General features: G+C 37.2%; 1 protein-coding gene across 1 annotated transcript in view; it reads right to left on the reverse strand.

Moving 5' to 3' along the window:
* The window catches only part of LOC150080934 (alanine--glyoxylate aminotransferase 2, mitochondrial), a 209,816-nt gene that overhangs the window by 149,869 nt on the left and 40,944 nt on the right, over nt 1-19,003 (reverse strand). The window contains exon 4 of the mRNA XM_090380600.1: nt 11,212-11,306. Within this exon, the coding sequence (XP_090236726.1) occupies nt 11,212-11,306 (95 nt within the window). The remainder of the gene's footprint in view (nt 1-11,211; nt 11,307-19,003) is intronic.

The following is a 19,003-nucleotide window of genomic DNA, read 5'->3' on the forward strand; positions in this document are numbered from 1 at the left end:
AGCTGACATACCATATGACTAGTTTTGCTGGTTCTGAGCTTGTTATCCTTCACATTGATCTGAAAACAGATACTGACATGATGGACAGCAAAGTAACTGAATAATGCAGAGAAAACTCTTCTTCAATATCAGTGAATGTATATTGTCACATTTTCATTGAGAAGATAAGCCATTTATGAAAAATAAATAATGGCACAGAAGATGATGGATAGTTTTTTTTACTCAGGAAAAAAAAATTCAAACAATAAAAAATGTGTTTAGCAGTTTAAAAAAAATTGGCATGGAAATAGTGGGTAACAGAACCTCATCTTTACATAACTCAGACCTAAAAGGAATAACAGCAACAAGAAAGTAGTTACATCAAAATGCATACGAACACCCAACTTGAAAAACAAACTCCTCCTACTATAACAATACAATTACTTTGTCACATGGAGTGTACCACATTTCCCATATTAACGTAATTTTGTTCTTCCTGCAAATTTTTATTATTCCTAAAAATGAAGATGACATTATGAGGCAGAAAGTTTGAGGCTATTCATTAATTGGATACCAGTTTTATAGTAATTAAAAATTCTTCCAATGGCAACTAAAGTCAACCACATCAGTTACAAGAAAATAAAACATTCAATAAAAGAACTTACATTTAATTTTTTCGGAATGTGAGGTTTTTTTTTTTTAATATATTTTTTATTTTCTGATCATAAAATGTGTGCAATAAATTAAGTTTAATTGTTTATCAAAATAATACTTAAATTCCATATGGGGAATTGTAGCATTAAAACCTTTTAAATGACACTTATGGTCATGAAACCAAAAAATTTTTCAGCTGATATTATTTTACAGTGCCCACACTACTTGCTTCTGTCAAATTCAATTTTATCTGTGAAACTTTGGGTGCCACACTTTGGTTTTGTTAAGAGCATTTCCTAATATTCCACACTCACAGATTTATTTATTATTATTTTATAATAATTTCAGTACAATGCCAGGGCCAAAGAGAGGTAGAGACGTTGGGAGGAAATACCCAAGTAGAAATATAAAAAGAATGAAACTATGAAACTAAAATTACTGTAACACAACGTGAAAACGGATACAAAAATAGATTTTGACAAGTTTAATAATGGGAAATATACATATATTAGATTAGATTAGATACATACAAACAAAAAGCTTTTGGTTGTTTTGTCAACCTTCCTCAGTTAAACTGACAGTTAAGAATGGAGCATGAGGGCGTGTACTGCCAATCTTGTATGTGAAGTGCATGATTAATTGTTGGATGTTGAAGCCTGTGGCTTTAATGCGTGTGGATGTTGCCAGCTTTGTCAATAGTCAGGATTGATGTTCCGATGATAGGGTGGACTTGACATCCACTGTTCCTGTTGACTGAGGTATTGGAGCATTGGATGTTCAATGATTCCAACCACGCGTGTTGGCGATAGTGGCAGGGCTTATCCACAATCACAACATCACGATGCGGGTCAATGTCGTGGCGGGTTGCCCAAACGTGTTTGGCAAAACTGAGTGCTGCACATCCGCTAAGCAGATTGCTGCTCTTTTGTGTTCGGAAAGGCATTTTTTGAGCCGTCTCCCAGTTTTCCCGATATAGCAGCCAGTGCAGTCACGGCAAGAGATGCAGTAGACCAATCCACTTTGGAGTAAGGAGGGAACAGGTGTTTTTACCTTAGAGATGAGGGATCATAATTTTCTGCCTGGGAGTTGTACACATTTTATCCCATGTGATTTTAAGACTCTACAAACCTGTTATGATAGGTTTGGGTAGTATGGGATAAAGGCGCTCGCGGCTGAGTCATTACTTTGGATGTTTCTGTTGGTCGTTACGTGGCCATGTGTCTGTAAGTCACACCTGTCAAGGGTATTGATGGGATAGCCACACCTCGTGAGATCCACCTTGACTTTAACAATTTCGGTGTGCCTCTCATTTACAGAGCTAGACTGTGTCCAGGCACGAGTTAGCAAGATTCGTGCAGTGGCAAGAAGATGGCTATGCGCGTGTGCTGACCGGAAGTTGGTAAATTGGCCAGCACACGATGAACAGTTGTCTTCAAGCGCGTGTCCTCGTACCGGACAAGGGTGTCTAAATATGGTATGGTGTTGTCTGACTCTAGCTCGATTGTGAATTTTATGAAAGGCTACAGAGAATTGAGGTGGTCTAAGATTCGGTCACCTGAATTTCTGGGGATAACCACGAACACATCGTCCATGTAGCAACACCAAAAGGTAATGGGATCTGGTACATTTGTAAATGCACGACTCTCTGATTCCTCCATCCCGATGTTTGCCGTGTTTTATGACCGAACTAACTGTGGAACCCATGGTTGTGCCGTGTACTTGTTGGTAAATGGAGTTGTTGAACATGATTGCACCGCCTGTTAAGCACAGTCTGAGGGCGGTGGAGATATCGTCTGGTGTTAGTTTGGTTCTGCTGCCAAAGGTTTGATCTTTATCTAAGAGTTGCTTTGCACATGTGATGGAAGTTCTACTGGGATGGAGGTGAAAAAGTGAAACGACATCAAATGATGCCATGATTTGATCTTGTGAAATGGATATGGTTCTGATCTGTTCTATGAATTCACTACTGTTAGAGACGGTGTTGGTGGTCTTGCCTACTAGGGGAGAAAGGAGCCCTGAGACAAACTTAGCTAATTCATAGCTCGGTGAGCCACAACAGGAGACAATGGGTCTAGCGGTGTACCTTCTTTGTGAACTTTCGGTAGTCCGTAGAACTATGGAATCTGGCAGCCGGAGGCACGGAGGTGATTGCATGCTGATTCTGTTATTTTCTTCTGTTTAAGCCAACTGTTGACAAGGATGTTCACTTTCGACTCCCATCGTTCCAAAGCTTTGATGGGAGGAACGGTTAAGGGTTGGTAAATAGAAGTGTCTTGCAAAAGCAGCAAGGCTTTTGTCTTGTAATCTGTTCGATTCATTATGACTGTTCGACGTCCTTTATCTGCCGGTGGGATGATGATGGATGAGTCTTGTTTCAGTGTCTTAAGGGCAGAAATTTGTTTATGGTTGAGATTGGAAGGAGCAGGGCGAGCATGGTGCAAAATTGCTGCAGTTTTTTTTTTTTTTTTTAAGCGTGTTTAACACGTTTCCCTGAAGATGTGGCAAATACAATTCGCCCTAAAAACATGCAGCAATTTTGCACCATGCTTGCCCTGCTCCTTCCAATCTCAATCACAAACAAATTTCAAATCATGGCATCATTTGATGTAGTTTCACTTTTCACCTCCATCCCAGTAGAACTTGCCATCACATGTGCAAAGCAACTCTTAGATAACGATCAAAACCCTTGGCAGCAGAACCAAACTAACACCAGACGATATCTTCACCGCACCCAGACTGTGCTTAACAGGTGGTACAATCATGTTCAACGACTCCATTTACCAACAAGTACACGGCACAGCCATGGGTTCCCCAGTTAGTTCGGTCACGGCAAACATCACGATGGAGGAATCAGAGAGTCTGGCATTTACAAATGTACCAGATCCCATTACCTTTTGGTGTCGCTACGTGGACGATGTGTTCATGGTTATCCCCAGAAATTCAGGCGACCGAATCTTAGACCACCTCAATTCTCTGTAGCCTTTCATAAAATTCACCATCGAGCTTGAGTCGGACAACACCATACCATATTTAGACAACCTTGTCCGGCACGAGCTTGAAGACAACTGTCCATCGTAAACCGATGTATGCTGGCCAATTTACCAACTTCCAGTCAGCACATGCACATAGCCATCTTCTTGCCACTGCACGAACCTTGCTAACTCATGCCTGGACACACTCTAGCTCTGTAAATGAGAGGCGCACCAAAATTGTTAAAGTCAAGGCGGATCTCACAAGGTGTGGCTATCCCATCAATACCCTTGACAGGTGTGACCTACAGACACACGGCCATGTAACGACCAACAGAAACATCCAAGGTAATGATCAGCCACAAGTGCTTTTATCCCATACTACCCAAACCTATCACAACAGGTTTGTAGAGTCTTAAAATCACATGGGATAAAATGCGTACAACTCACAGGCAGAAAATTACAATCCCTCATCTCTAAGGTAAAAACACCTGTCCTCACCTTACTACAAAGCAGATTGGTCTACCGCATCTCTTGCAGTGACTGCACTGGCTGCTACATCGGGGAAACTGGGAGACAGCTTGAAAAATGCCTTTCTGAACACAAAAGATCAATCAGGTTAGCAGATGTGGAGCACTCAGTTATTGCCGAACACATTTGGGCAACCCACCACGACATTGACCCAAAGCACGATGTCATGATTGTGGATAAGTCCCGCCACGATCGCCAATGCACCTGGTTGGAATTGTTGAACATCAAATGCTCCAATACCTCAGTCAACAGGAACAGTGGATGTCAAGTCCACCCTATCATCGAAACAGCAATCCTGACTATTGACAAACGCTCGCAACGTCCGCACGCATTACAGCCACAGGCTTCAACGTCCAACAGTTAATCATGCACTTCACGTACAAGATTGGCAGTACACGCCCTCATGCTCCATTCTTAACTGTCAGTTTAACTGAGGAAGGTTGACAAAACAACCGAAAGCTTTTTGTTTGTATGTATCTAATCTAATATATGTATAATTCCCATTATTAAACTTGTCAAAATCTATTTCTGTATCCATTTCTGCTCTGTGTTACAGTAATTTTAGTTTCATAATGAATCCAGAGTGCACAGGCCTCTTTAATCATAATATAAAAAGAAAATTAAATAAATTAAAGCAAGCCACTAATGCAAAGCAACATGGTGCTCTAGATAGATATTTGGTAAAGACATCCAATGAAGCAGGTTCGTGTTCTACAGAATTTATGGAACTGGAAGTGGAAGAAAGCAACACAACAACTCAAGAATCCGTTGTTAACATGGAATGGCTCACTCTGAAACAACAAATCAGAGTGAAGAGATCATCAGTAACATAAAAGATCAAGATGAGGACACAATAACTAGTCAGAGAGAAAAAAAAACAATTGAGACTTGAAGGAAACAGATGTTGAGTTATAAATACTTCAAGCTGATAACACAACAAATCAGAGCAAAGAGTCAATCAGGAGGAATGAAGAAAAAGAAGATCAAAACAATTCAAGCCTTGAAGGTCATCTAAACATAACAGATGATCCAATCACTTGGCCAAAAAGAATTGTCCAACATTTGAGAGACTATTTAGTGAAGAAATGCCCACTAAAAATTCTTTTGGAAGACTTTCCATAGAAAGAAAAGGGAATGCATTTTTCAAAAATTCATTGTCAAAGGAAGCTTCTGAATGGGAAAATCATTCTTCGCCCATGAATAATATACTCGAAATCAGCAGACAGGGTATTTTGTTTTTTCTGTCACCTTTTTGGAAATGATATGAAAAGTGCTTTAGCTACTAATGGATTTGATAATTGACCCAATATTCATACAATATTAGCAGAGCATACAAAATCAAAAGGCCATTTTGGAGCTATGGTCAACTGTTGTGAACTGCAGAGAAGACTCCACTGAAGAAAATATCAACAAAATTGAACAGAAACAGATCGATCAAGAAAAAAAGCGATTGTGCCAAGTTTTGAACGATTAGACACTGTTGTTCAATTTTTGTCAGAGCATAATTTGGCTTTTTATGGCTCTGTCGAACAACTGGGAAATTCCAACAATTTTCTTGGTATCAAAGAATTATTGTGAAAATTCAACCCCATTAGTCAAGAGCATCTTTGATAAGTTTCTAATAAAGATATTCAAGACCACTACCTAGGAAAGTGAATTCAAAATAAGCTCTTCAGAATTGGGAGATGAAGTACAAAACAATACTTAAGCAAATAAAATCAGCAAAGTATTTTGCTGTATTCTTGATTGTACACATGACATCAGTCATCAGGAACAAATGTCCCTGACAATTAGATGTCTCCAACAGAATATTGCCCAATACGCCAGTTGGTGTGTATGAACAGTACCTATTAATCAATATATTGTTCTCGACTTTGCTCCAGACCGATAACACCTACCATCTGTTTACTGAGTGAGCAGTACTAAAGTGCCGTATTGGGAAACTAATTTTCTGCATAAGTTATCCGACATTTCTTGTCGTTCTCATGTTGGCTTTCTTTACCTTCACCCATAAAATTTATCAGTGTAAAGAGCAGTACCGAAGAAAATTTGATTTGTTGTTTCAAGTAAATTTTGTTAGTAAAGCTGCAAAGTGATTCTAGGTGCCTCCGTAGCCAGGTGGGCAGGAGCAGCAGGGTGTCTTGCAGCCTGCAACCAGCTTGCTGCAATTATCTATGTGACCCACAACCTTAAGCATTTTATATTTTGGCCCCTAGCCAAAAAAGATTGGATGTCCTCTGTTACACAGCATCAATCAAAAAAATATAATAATAATAATAAAAAAATACCCACATCATCTGCCCATTCCTTCTAATAATTTGTCTAATCTTTCCTTAAATTTATTCAAACTATACACTTCCACAGCACCAGATGGAAGTTTATTTCAACAATCAATTACTCTCTGGCTGAAAAAAAAAAAATAATAATTTTCATACACCTATCCTGCAATGATCCTTTTTCAATTTATTTCCCATTACAAGTTCCATCCGAGAAAGAGTAAGAGTAAGAGTATCATCATCTTCTTCATTGAGTTTATCCCATTTGGTTCCATTTATTTCCCCATAATTTCTATGTATACTTTCCCCATTCAATACACCTTTGACAAGCTAGTTTTCCTGCTATTTCTGTAAGCAGTAGGTAATTTCTAGTGAATTAAATTTGCATTTGTTAACTGACTTTCTTACATAACCTTATGCATAGTTAGGTTGTGTGCATGTTTAACCTATCATCTTGAAAAACTATCTACAGCTCTACTATCTGTAATAAAAGTTAACCTACATGAATGAAAGTGGAGCCTCATTTTTGTGTTTGTGCACTTTTATCACTTTGTGAAACACAACTAATGCTATTTTGCCTTATTGAAATTAAATAAAGTTAGGCCTGACATAATCTTTCATGTGGGTTTGAGGCCAACAGGATTTAACTGCCTAGCTAATGCATGGTCTTACTGCTCACAGCAGAACAAACTCTCCCTTCATAACAAGTTACCCAGATATTGTATATGAAAGTTTATTTTGAACCACAAAACAAATGTTTTAAGTAAATATCAGATTAACCTTCTGGCAATGCACTACTTTAAAAAATATATATATATGGCATTGCTTAATAAATGTTTTAATTTTGTACAATATCAAGGCAAGGCATTTTAGGTAGCTGTTTCTAGTGCCTATTTCTCTTTCCTCTCTACAAACCTTTTTTTTTTCTATTCTTTATCACAGACCTTTCTGAGATTTTACCTTTTACCACTAAATTTAAGCAGGCTATCATAGCAATGACTTTCAAAAATCTTTTAAATAAATGACGAATTAACATTTTGGCAACACCATTTGTTGAAAGCTTTGTGTGATGCTTTATAAGCATGCTATCTTGCATCATATATCACCACCACCACCACCAATTAATAATAACAATTATTATTTTATTTCTCCCTGATGGGGGTTCTTCCACCTAGTGACAGGTACTGGTACCAAGTGTACAGGGTCGTTGTTATATCTGGTGTTACTGTTGGTTGAGGAACTCTGTGACTATCCTACAGGTGTTTAGAATTGTGACTTTCTGTAGTTCCTTGTGCGTGTTCTCTGAGAGACCTATTGCTTCTAGGCTGCTATATAGGATCTGTGGCACTATACTAGTAGTTGACATGATGATCAGGATGGTCATTACTTGTTGCATATACCACATCTCTTTGATCTCCTATCTAAGACAGGAGATCAAAGGTCCATGTACTTCCTGATCTTTTCCTTGCGGATTTTCTAGAGGTTGCTAGCGTTGGGCACTGCTATGTCAATCAGATAAGCAGCCTTTTCTTTCTTGTTGACAAGGGTTATGTCTGGTCTGTTGTTAGGGATTATCTTGTTCATTATTATGGTGAAGTCCCAGTACAGCTTGTGGGTTGGGTCTCTAGTATGGCTTGGGGTTTGTACTTGTAATACAGTATCTTTGATCAATTACTATTATTATTAACAGATGACAACATGTCAACAATGCCACCTGGCTCTGGAAAAAATCCAGCACATAACTGCAGGATGCAGTGTGATCACCCAGACAGAGTACGCTCAGACGTGCCCAGCATAATACATCAGAAGCTAGTGCAAAAATACCAGCTGATCAAAGAAGGTTTACCATATTATAAGTACAAGCCTTGGACCATACTAGAGACTTCTACTCACAGACTATACTAGGATGATGCCATCATAACAGACAAGACAATTTCACACATAGAAGACTACCTACCTTCCAGATCGACATAGCAGTGCCCAACAACGGCAACTTCCAGATAACATATGAGGAAAAGATCAGGAAGTACTGTGACCTAAGACAGGAAGTCAAAGATATGTGGCATACGGAAGAAGTAAATTCCAATCACCATTTGAACCACTGACATGATGCCAAAGAGCCTCCATAAGAACTTAGCAACAACAAGCCTCACAGAGAACACTTTCATGGAACTCCAGAAAGCCATGATCCTGAACACCTGTAGAATAATCTGAAAATTCCTCATCCAACAGCAATAATAATAATAATAGTAACCAGACACAACAAACCACCCAATGCACTTGGTACCAGTACCCATCACAGGGTGGGAAAAATCCCACAAAAGGAAAAAAAAAAAAATTTTTTTTTTATTATAATACAGTAGAATGTCGGTTATTCTGAATAATTTGAAAAGCTGATCTTTCTTCTTTTTTTTTTTATTAACGGTAGTACAGTAAGCTCCGGTTATAGTGATCATGTTTGAAAATTGAATTTTGATTATAATAAGCGAAAGATCGAGTTTACTACTTGTAAACTCGATTTGTTTGTACAATCTGTTATAAACAGAAAGTACAATAAACTGAAAACTGCAAATTGTTTTTATTATTTTATGGTTGTGACCTATAGAATTCTATGTAACCTTCATAAATGTGTTTTAGAAAAATATCAGAGACTACTGGGTTTTCATGGAAACCATGAGTGAATTTCAGATTAGTTTAGCTCCAGAATAACATCAGCCCGAACTGTGCGATTTATTATTTTTCTCAATTTCTAATGGCAAAATGTGAATGAAAATAAAACATGTAGTTTTAACACTGCAACAAAAAATGGAAATTATTAATAGAATTAAAAAAGGCGAAAATTTAAGAAATCTCTCCAACGTGGGGACTTCTTTAACGTGGGGACTTCAACAATTTATGACATCAAGAAAAATTCCAATGCTATAACAGAATTTGTGTAGATTATGGATAGTGAAGTAGGATCTGGTAGGAAAAAGATGTCGAAACCTGAAAATGTCGCTTTAGAAACTGCACTCACTTTATTTTTTTTGTTTTCTTCAGAGTGAAGTTTAGATGAACCAGTGTCTGGCCCAATGTTGTGTGAAAAAGCATTGGATTTTAATCAAAAATTAATAGGTAATGAAGATTTTAAGGCAAGCACAGGTTAGTTGAAAAATTTTAAACTGAGACATGGTATACATCAACTAGATATTCAAGGCGAGAGATATTCTCTTCAGACAAACTGGCAGTGGTGTCCTTTGAAAAGTAAGTTTGTTTCAGTTATAGCAAATTATGAGTAAGAAAACGTTTATAATGTTGGTGAGACGGGCTTATTATGGAAAGCATTACTGAGAAAAATCTAGCCACCAAAAGAGAAATGCTTGCACCAAGTTTTAAGATGAGAAAAGAGCGAGTTACAGTTGGTATGTGTGTGTGTGCAAATGTCACTGGGATGCACAGATTGTCCTTGCTTGTTATCAGTAAGTCGAAAAAACCAAGAGCATTTAAAAATCTTTCTAATTTTTCTGTTTTGTATAAAAATCATAAAAATGCTTGGATGGATGTTTCTCCAAGATTGTTTCTCTGTTTTCCGAGATTGTTTGTAATTTTTTTTTATTTAATTAATCTTATTTAATTTAATCTCAGGTAAGATTAAATAAATGGATAGTAATTTATTTTAGAAATAATTTATTAAATTTATTTAATCATAAGGTAAATTTATTTATTTTTTTTTTTAATCATAAGGTAAATTTATTTATGATTAAATTTATTTAATCTTATCAGAAAAATTATCCAGAAAATTTTCCGGTTCGATTATCCGGAAAATTTTGCTATCAGAAAGAGGTCTGACATCAATTATTCCGGATAACTGACACTCTACTGTAATAATAATATGAAATAGCTGAAGGATTCTAAGAAGTAAAATTTTGAAATATCACTCAGTTATGTCTAATAATGTTTTACATTATAAAATGCGATTTAAATGAGAAATATAGCATTTCAATAATTATCAAAGATTTGGAATCTCTCTTACCCCTCCCCTCACTGACAGAGGCACCCCTTATTAATACCAGCAAGCAAAAATTATATGGTTACTCCATAAAAATCTATAAATAAATGATTTATAGGATTTTTACAACTCTGAATTAGCAAATTTTTGCAAAGATGGCATCGTTTAAGTTAGCTTCAGAGTTTAGCTGTGTACTAATATGAAGCATTTGCACTAACTTGTATGTAGTCTAATTCTCTTGCAGCCTGAGGCATAAGCCCTTAATGCATCTTAGTCTTAATTCATCTTATACACCATAGGCATCTCTCATATTGTGGAGTTATACTTCATAACCATTTTGCCATCATTACATCACTAGGGTACCTACCCACCCACAGAATAAGGGCCAAATAGACCTGAAACAGTGCTGCCTGGGTGGTGGTATTTGCTGAGGATAAGTAACAACAGCTTTCTCCTTTGGTAAAGCGTTACTTATTCAAAGTAGTGCAATATCATGGCAACTCGTTGTGATGGTATTCACAATATGAGATATAACTTAAATGATGCCACCTTTGCAAAAATTTGCTAATTCAGAGTTTTTTCTTGCAGCCTGAGGCATAGGCCTTTAATGCATCTTAGTTTTCTATGAATTAACCATATTTTTTGCTTGCTGATATAGGGCTGCTCCTGTGGTGAGATTAAAAAACGTGAGGGTTGCCAAACTTTTACTAATACTGTTAATGTAGTAGAGAAAAGAAAGCTATTAAGCTTTTTCACATTTTAGGCATCTCAATAAGAAATATATTAATTCTTATTTCCAACTAAAAGGTCTTACTGGAGAGAAATGATATCAAAAGCTTTAGTATAAAGACGAGCCATAACCATTGCAATATCATTTGCTTCTGAGCCACTGTTGCAGAAAAAACACACCTATTGAAAAAAAATGTATTATAATTAATTTATTTAATGTTTGTTTATTAGAATAAAATTAGTGTATATATCTAAATTTGGTTTTAATTATTGTTAAACTTCTGAAAATTGACTATTAAAAAATGAAAGCAGAAAGAGGAATACAAATATTTATTAATTTACATAGAATAACTGACAGAACAACTGCTTATACTATTTTCTCTGTTATTTTAATAAAGAAGTGGGATACTGTATCAATGCAGCTATTGAAATAGTATGGAAAAATAATGCCACCCTGCATTATGTTTTTTACCTTACTGTTTGGGGAACACTATTATACTTCCAGTGACAGAAACAAAGCTTGGTGTTATGTTCACTAAAACATTATCACCAATATCACTTTTAATGAAATAATCACAAGAAGATAAATAACATTAAATTATACCATGTCAGAAATTGTGGAAATAGAAACAAGTTATGCTGGGGTGCTGCTGCTGCTGCCGCCTCTATCAAGGCACTTGACATAACAAATAGTGATGAATAACAGAAGGACATTGGCAGGTGGGATATGTATTTGCTCTATTACAGGCCCGGGCAAACTTTTTGGCTGAAGGGCCACATTAGGAATTCAAAAAGAAGGCGGATCACACGTAAAATACTATTTTTAGATATATATTATTTGTTATCATGGAGAAGAAATGTAACATAAAAAAAAATTATTCTCTAACAACCAAGAATTTAATGAGATGAATGGAACTGTTTTACATCTTTTAATTTTTTTTTAATTTCGGGTGTTAATTTTGTAGTTGAGATTCTTAAAACTGCTTGTAAATGTTCATCGGTGATGATTGATCGTAAAGAATTTTTATTTAGATTCATGAGGGAAAATGTTTGTTCACATATGTAGGTTGATCCAAAAATAACCAACATTTTTCGGGAAAAATCTTTAAGTTCGTCGAATTTTTCCGAATTTAGAGTATTGTAAAATTTACAGATTTCCTCATGACGATGAAATTCCCTTAAATCGGTATCACACTGAGATCAATAATCTGACGTTGTGGTTCACTCGGTGCACTATCAATTTCTATTGAAAATGGGTCGCGCACTATTGCCGAACTGTTCTCAATTTTTCAGAAGTCGCCAAATCTTCGCGAAAAGTCGTCATTCGAAGCGTTGATGATTTCACAATATTTTTCAAATTTATTTTCTGGAATCTTCAGCAACTTCATAGTTGGAAAGCGGTCTACCTTGTTAATCAATAAATATCGAAGGAACAACTGGAGTTTTAATTGAAATCCATTCAAACTTTTTACCATATCATGGGCGTATAAATTTTCCCCTTGTAACACGGTGTTGAAAGTATTTAAGTGTGCCACGATGTTCAGGGTAAACGCAAATTCACAAATCCAGTTATTATCAGTTAATTCGGGAAAGTCCATAATATTTTTCAGTTTTAAAAATAGAACAATGTCATCTTTAAGATCCCATATTCGCCAAAGAACTTTTCCTAAGCTAAGCCATCGAATTTGGCTATAATAAGGAATATTTGTGTACTCAGATTCAATATTTTGAAGAAAACTAACGAATTGTCTGTGTTTCAGGCCCCTCAATCGTATTAAATTTACTAGTTTAATAATACAAGGTGTGACATGTTCAACTTTTAACACATTTTTACATAATACTTGTTGATGTATAATACAATGAATTGTGATTAAATTATAATCAGGATAACTTTCACAAATTTCATCCTGAATTTTCTTTAACACTCCAACATTTTTACCTGTCAAACTTGGTGCTCCGTCAGCTGTTACGCTTACCATTTTGTTCCATTGTAAATTATATCTTGCTAAGCATTTTTCAACTTTTTCAAATATATCAGCTCCCGTTGTTTGGTCTTTAAGAGATTCCATCGAAAGAAGCTCTTCAATAATTTCAAAATTAGAGGTACATCCACGTATGAAAATTAATAACTGCGCAGTATTCTTTTGGTGGTTACTTTCGTCAAGAGCTATCAAGTACCATGTTATGGATTCTAATACTGATAATAATTGATCGTTCAAATTTGTATCGATATATTCAATTCTTCTTACTGCGGTTCGCCGAGATAAACTTATATTCTCAAATTTGTGTTTAATGTCAGGACATATAATTCCACAAGCTTCAGTCATACATTCTTTAATATAGTCTCCATCAGGAAAAGCTTGTTGCTTTCTGCAATTATATAAGAAATAACAAAACTTGCCTCTACAATAGCTTCTTGTTCCTTAGTCAGCCGCGTAAACACATTTTGTTGTCTAGATAAATTTTGAATCAATCCATCAGCAGTTTTCTTTCTCACTTCCGGAGTTAAATTGGCACCATATTCGGAATGTTTAGTAGTGAAATGTCTTTTAATATTGTACTCTTTCAACACTGAGACACTCTCCCGGCAGATGAGACAAATAGTCTTGTAATTTATGTTAGCAAAAAAATATTTTGTGTTCCACTCTTCATTGAAGACACGATGCTCTTGTTGAATTTTTCGTTTTTTATTCATTTTTAAAAGGGCGTAAATATTATTTTTATCGCTATCGGCACCAAGATGATAACCGAAGATAACTAACTGCAGGATGACCGTCAGAGAAAACAGATTGGAACTACGGCAGGTCAGCAGTCCTATCCTATTACTCGGACACCACAGCAAAGTCATTGTCGTCATCATCGGTTGTTTGTTACCGTAGTTTCGCGCGGCTAGTTTATAATTGCAAATTATACCGTTATAAAAGCGCCTGTTGGCTCGCTCCGTTTCATGCACAATTTCAAATTCTATCTCAACAATACAGAGATGATAAAACAATTTACGAGTCAACAAATTCTGTAATGTATTACATATACAAATTTATTTTCCAAAAAGGCATAAAATAAGTAAACGTTTTTCGAAAATACAACTAAAGCTCGCAGGCCGCACAAAGATGTGCGGCGGGCCATAGTTTGCCTGGACCTGCTCTAGCAGGTGCACAGTATTGAATTCTGCTATAATAGGTGGAAACTACCCAAAAGCAAATGCCGAATCAGCTGTTGGTCTAATTGTCTGTCTAGTTCTCTCCTGAACTTATTAACTACCCACTTCCACAACACAAGATGGAAGTTTGTTCCAATTATCAAGTACCTGCACCCGTTAACTGAAGTAAAATTTCCTCAAATCTATCCTGAAACCCTCCTTCCTCAATTTCAATGTATGTCTCCTCGTGTATGTAATCTAAGCAAGAGGAACCACTCGAACAGCATTGAATTGATTCAATATCCATTCAAAGCCTTAAACACCTTAATCAGATCTCCTCACAGATGCATGGTCTCCAGATACTGCAACCTGCAGAATTGAAGGCTTTCTTGGTAAGAGCACCTGTTTGTTCCCCCTCATAATCTCATTGCTCATCTCTACAACTGTCCCAACATTTCCACATCCTTCATAAAAAGAGAAAAGGCTTCCAGGCCTGTATACAGTACTCTGTAGTCTAACTGTTGCTTTATATAATGGGTTAAACACCTCCTTATTCCTGCTGTCAAAATTTCTATACATCATTGACAAAACCCCATGACAGCTTGTCTGCACTACCTGGAGAACTTCATATCTGACCGCACAATTAACCCCAAGTCATTCCCCACTACCCTAAATGCGGTAACATACAGAAGTCGAAAACAATAGTGGGATCTAGGGGTAGATGTTTTGTTTGGCATGAAGTTCTCTGAGCAGTGCAGACATGCTGCTTGTACAACTCAAAGAGTTTTGTCAATGATATACAGGAATTTTGCTAGCAGAGACAAAGAGGTGATTACCCACTGCATAAAACAATAGTTAAAGTCACACCGTGGCCATTAGATACAGGTCTGAAAGTCTCATTTTAATACTTTCACTGCCACCTAAATGCAAGAGAACTCATTCAATGTGCCAGAATATTTAGAATGTTCAAAAAAATTAACATTCCAACAACCCTAGTATTCCGAAAATTTGTATATGATGGTTGAAAATTAAAAGTTTGGAATTTGTTGTTAAAAGTCGAGGGTTTAGCATTAGTAGAGGCATATGGTGCAAGAAAGCAAGCTTATACAGTATAAGCCAAAAAAAAAAAAAACCCTTTCCATTTCACCCATCCAATTGCTCCAACTGTGTCACTACCTACAACGACAGACAGAAGTTTGTTCCAGAAATCAACCACCCGCTGCCTAAAGGCAAATTTCTGCACATCTGTTCTATAACCGTCTTTCCTCGATTTGATTTTATGCCCCCTCAGGTGTGGAATCTGAGCAACAGGAGGAATCCCATCAGTATTGAGCTTGCTCAAACCATTCAAGCCCTTATACAACTCAATCAGATCACCTTTACAACATTGATGACATTGTAAAGCATATATCATCTTTTAAGGGCACAAAAGGTGATATTGTTGTACACGTTGGCACCAATGACATTAAGAGTAGGAGATCTAAAGATTTACTTAACAAGTACAGGTCAATGTTGCAAAAAAGTCGGAGTTAGGGTTAAATTTGAAAGTGTCTGCAACTCTAGCCAGACACAATAGGAGGGAGTACATGATGAGAGCCTTGTCAATCAATTCGGCCCTGGAGGGAATGTGCAAGGCTCAAGGGGTAGAATTTTTTTCAACGTTATCTGTGCTTGTACTGCTTCTACAGGGAGGGGATACACTTAAATAGAAAGGATGCAAGAATATTTGCTGATGCTAGCGAGGTGTGTTAGGTGGGTCAGAAAACTGCTAGCTTGGGGGGATTCACAAACTCAAAGGTTAAAAGTAGCCGAAGGCAGAGGGGAAGGTGATTCTTGCACAACTTCTATTAGAATAAGTAGCAACATGGAGCGAGGGGTGCTGGGGGTTTCGGGGACTGATGGCAGTCATCGTGAAACATGTGGGGATATGGGATGTCAGGATAACTAGGAATCAGTGCATGTATACCAATGCTAGAAGTATAGTAAGTAAATTTGATGAATTTGAAGTGTTGGTCAAGACATCAAAGACTGATATTGTTGAGATATCAGAGATGTGGTGTCACACTGATATTAGGAATGAGGAATTGGAATTTGGGGAGTACAATGTGTACAGAAAGGATAGCCAAGATAGGAAGGGAGGTGTCATGCTGTTAATTAAGAAAAACATAAAATCAAAAGAAGTGCATCCAGTTGATATAGATGAACAGTGCACTGTTCAGTCAGTTTGGTGTGACATAAGCACTGCGAAATCAAAAATAAGAGTAGGAGTGTGTTATAGGCCTAATGACTTGAATGAGTACAATGACAATTGTACAGAGAAACAGAGTGGGCAAGTAAATCAGAATGTCTTATAATGGGGGATTTTAACTTCCCCAGATATTGACTGAAACTTGTGGGTTGGTCACTCACACACTAGTAAGACTTTTGTGGATTTATTGGATGATTGTTTTCTGCAGCAGCATGTTCGAGAGGCAACCAGAGAGGGTAATACTCTTGATCTGGTTATCAGCAGTGATCATTCGTATTAAGAATTTACAGATAAAGGAACCACTAGGTGGCAGTGATCACAGTGTACTGATGTGGGATTTACTTAAAGATATAATTACCATCGGGGGTAAAGGAAAGGTTTTTGCTTCTGTAAAGGTGAGTACAATGGTCTCAAATAGTTTTTAAATTCTGTACAGTGGGATCAAGTGATGATGTTACTAACAGTAAATTCTAAGTGGGAAGCATTCAAGGAATTAATCATGGAAGCTACTAAAAGTTCCATACCTATTAAGAAATATTGTTCAAGGTTTAGGCCTAAATGGCTATCAAATGAACTAATGAGACTCGTGACAGAGAAGAAAAATGCATGGGATGCATATGAATTATCAAGTGACTCAGAAGCCTGCGGTAGATATAAGCTAGTCTGTAATCAGGTCACAAAGAACGTTAGGCAGGCGAAGGCAGATTACGAGACATCTTTGGCAAAGGATGCTAAGAAAAATAGCAAGGACTTCTTTACTTTTATAAACTCTAGAAGGAAGAGGACGACTCAGGTTGATTCACTTGATATCGATGGCTCGACTGTTGATTATCCTGCTTACATAGCTGACAAACTGAATGTGTATTTTGCATCTACATTCACACATGAGGAGTTATTAAGGTTTGAAAATGGCAAAAGGTTATCAAATTGCAGCAGTGTGCTTAATAATTTTGAATTAACTGAGAGCAAAGTGGAGGAGAAATTGTTGAAGTTAAACATAAGAAAGGCACCTGAAGTGGAGGGGATCTATACAGTTATATTAAAGTAGGTGGCAAAGCAACTAAGCAAACCCTTAACCATAATTTTGAGAGTATCCTTGGACTTGGGGGAGGTCACCACGGACTGGAGATGTGCAAATGTATCCACAATTCACAAAGGTGGATCGAAGGGTGACATGAGTAATTACAGACCAGTTTGTTTAACTTCTGTTCCGGATAAAATAACGGAGTCACTGGTTAAAGATGCATTACAGGATCATCTAGACAAGACCTCAGCAATAATTCAGACACAGCATGGGTTGGTTAAGGGAAAGTCTTGTCTGACAAATTTGATAGGATATTATGATGTGGTTACAAAGGAACTGGATGCAAAAAATAATTTTGATATCATATACTTTGATTTCAGGAAAGCTTTTGACACCGTTGCGTATGGTAAGACTACTGTACAAATTGGAGGGGTATGGTGTTAAGGGTAACACCATACAATGGATAAAAGGGTGGTTGAGATTTTGCTACAATGGATAAAAGGGTGGTTGAGTGGAAGAAGAGTGGTAATCAATGGACAGTGCTCTTCATGGACTAATATTATTATTAGTGGAGTCCCACCGGGACGGTGTTGGGTCCACTGTTGTTTTGTATATTTATCAATGATATTGATGAAGATATATCAGGTTTAGTGTCGAAGTTTGCAGATGATACAAAGGTTGGCAGGGTTGTTAATGACAGTAATGGCAGTGTGCTACTGCAACAGGATCTAGAAAATTTTGGGCAGATGGGCTAAGAGGTGGCAACTCAAGTTTAACCTTGACAAATGCAAAGTACTGCATATGGGTAGAAGTAACCTCAGAGAAACGTACCAACTGTGTGGTACTACACTTCAGGTGGTAGAAAATGAAAAAGACCTGGGAGTAATTGTGCACGCAAATATGAAGTTTTCTGAGCAATGCAGACAGGCTGCCAGGGCAGATCATGGGGTTTTGTCAATGGGCAGATCATGGGGTTTTGTCAATGGGCAGATCATAGGAATTTTGCTAACAGGGAAAAGGAGGTGATTGTCCCTCTGTATAAGGCAATGGTCAGGCCTCGCCTTGAGTACTGCGTACAGGTATGGAGGCCTCATTTTAGGAAGGATGTAGATTTGCTTGAGCATGTACAGAGAAGGGCAACAAGATTGGTGAGGGGAATGATGGGATCCTCTTACCAAGAGAGGCTTCAGTTCTGCAAATAGCAGCGGTTGAAGACTAGGTACCTGTGAGGTGATCTGACTGAGGTGTATAAGGCTTAAATGGGTTGAGCATGCTGAATTCTGATGGGAACCTTCCACTTGTTCAGCTTATGAACCTAAGGGCACATAAATTCAAATTAAGAAAGACAGATGTAGAATAGATGTGTGGAAATTTTCCTTTAGCCAGCGGGTGGTTAATTGCTGGAACAAACTTCCATCTGTCATTGTGGAAGTTGATAGGTTAAATAAATTTAAGGAGGAACTGGA

The sequence above is a fragment of the Mastigoproctus giganteus genome, chromosome 9, assembly GCF_048544385.1.
Source record: "Mastigoproctus giganteus isolate SK-2022 chromosome 9, ASM4854438v1, whole genome shotgun sequence".
In the NCBI taxonomy this organism is placed as follows: Eukaryota; Metazoa; Arthropoda; class Arachnida; order Uropygi; family Thelyphonidae; genus Mastigoproctus; species Mastigoproctus giganteus.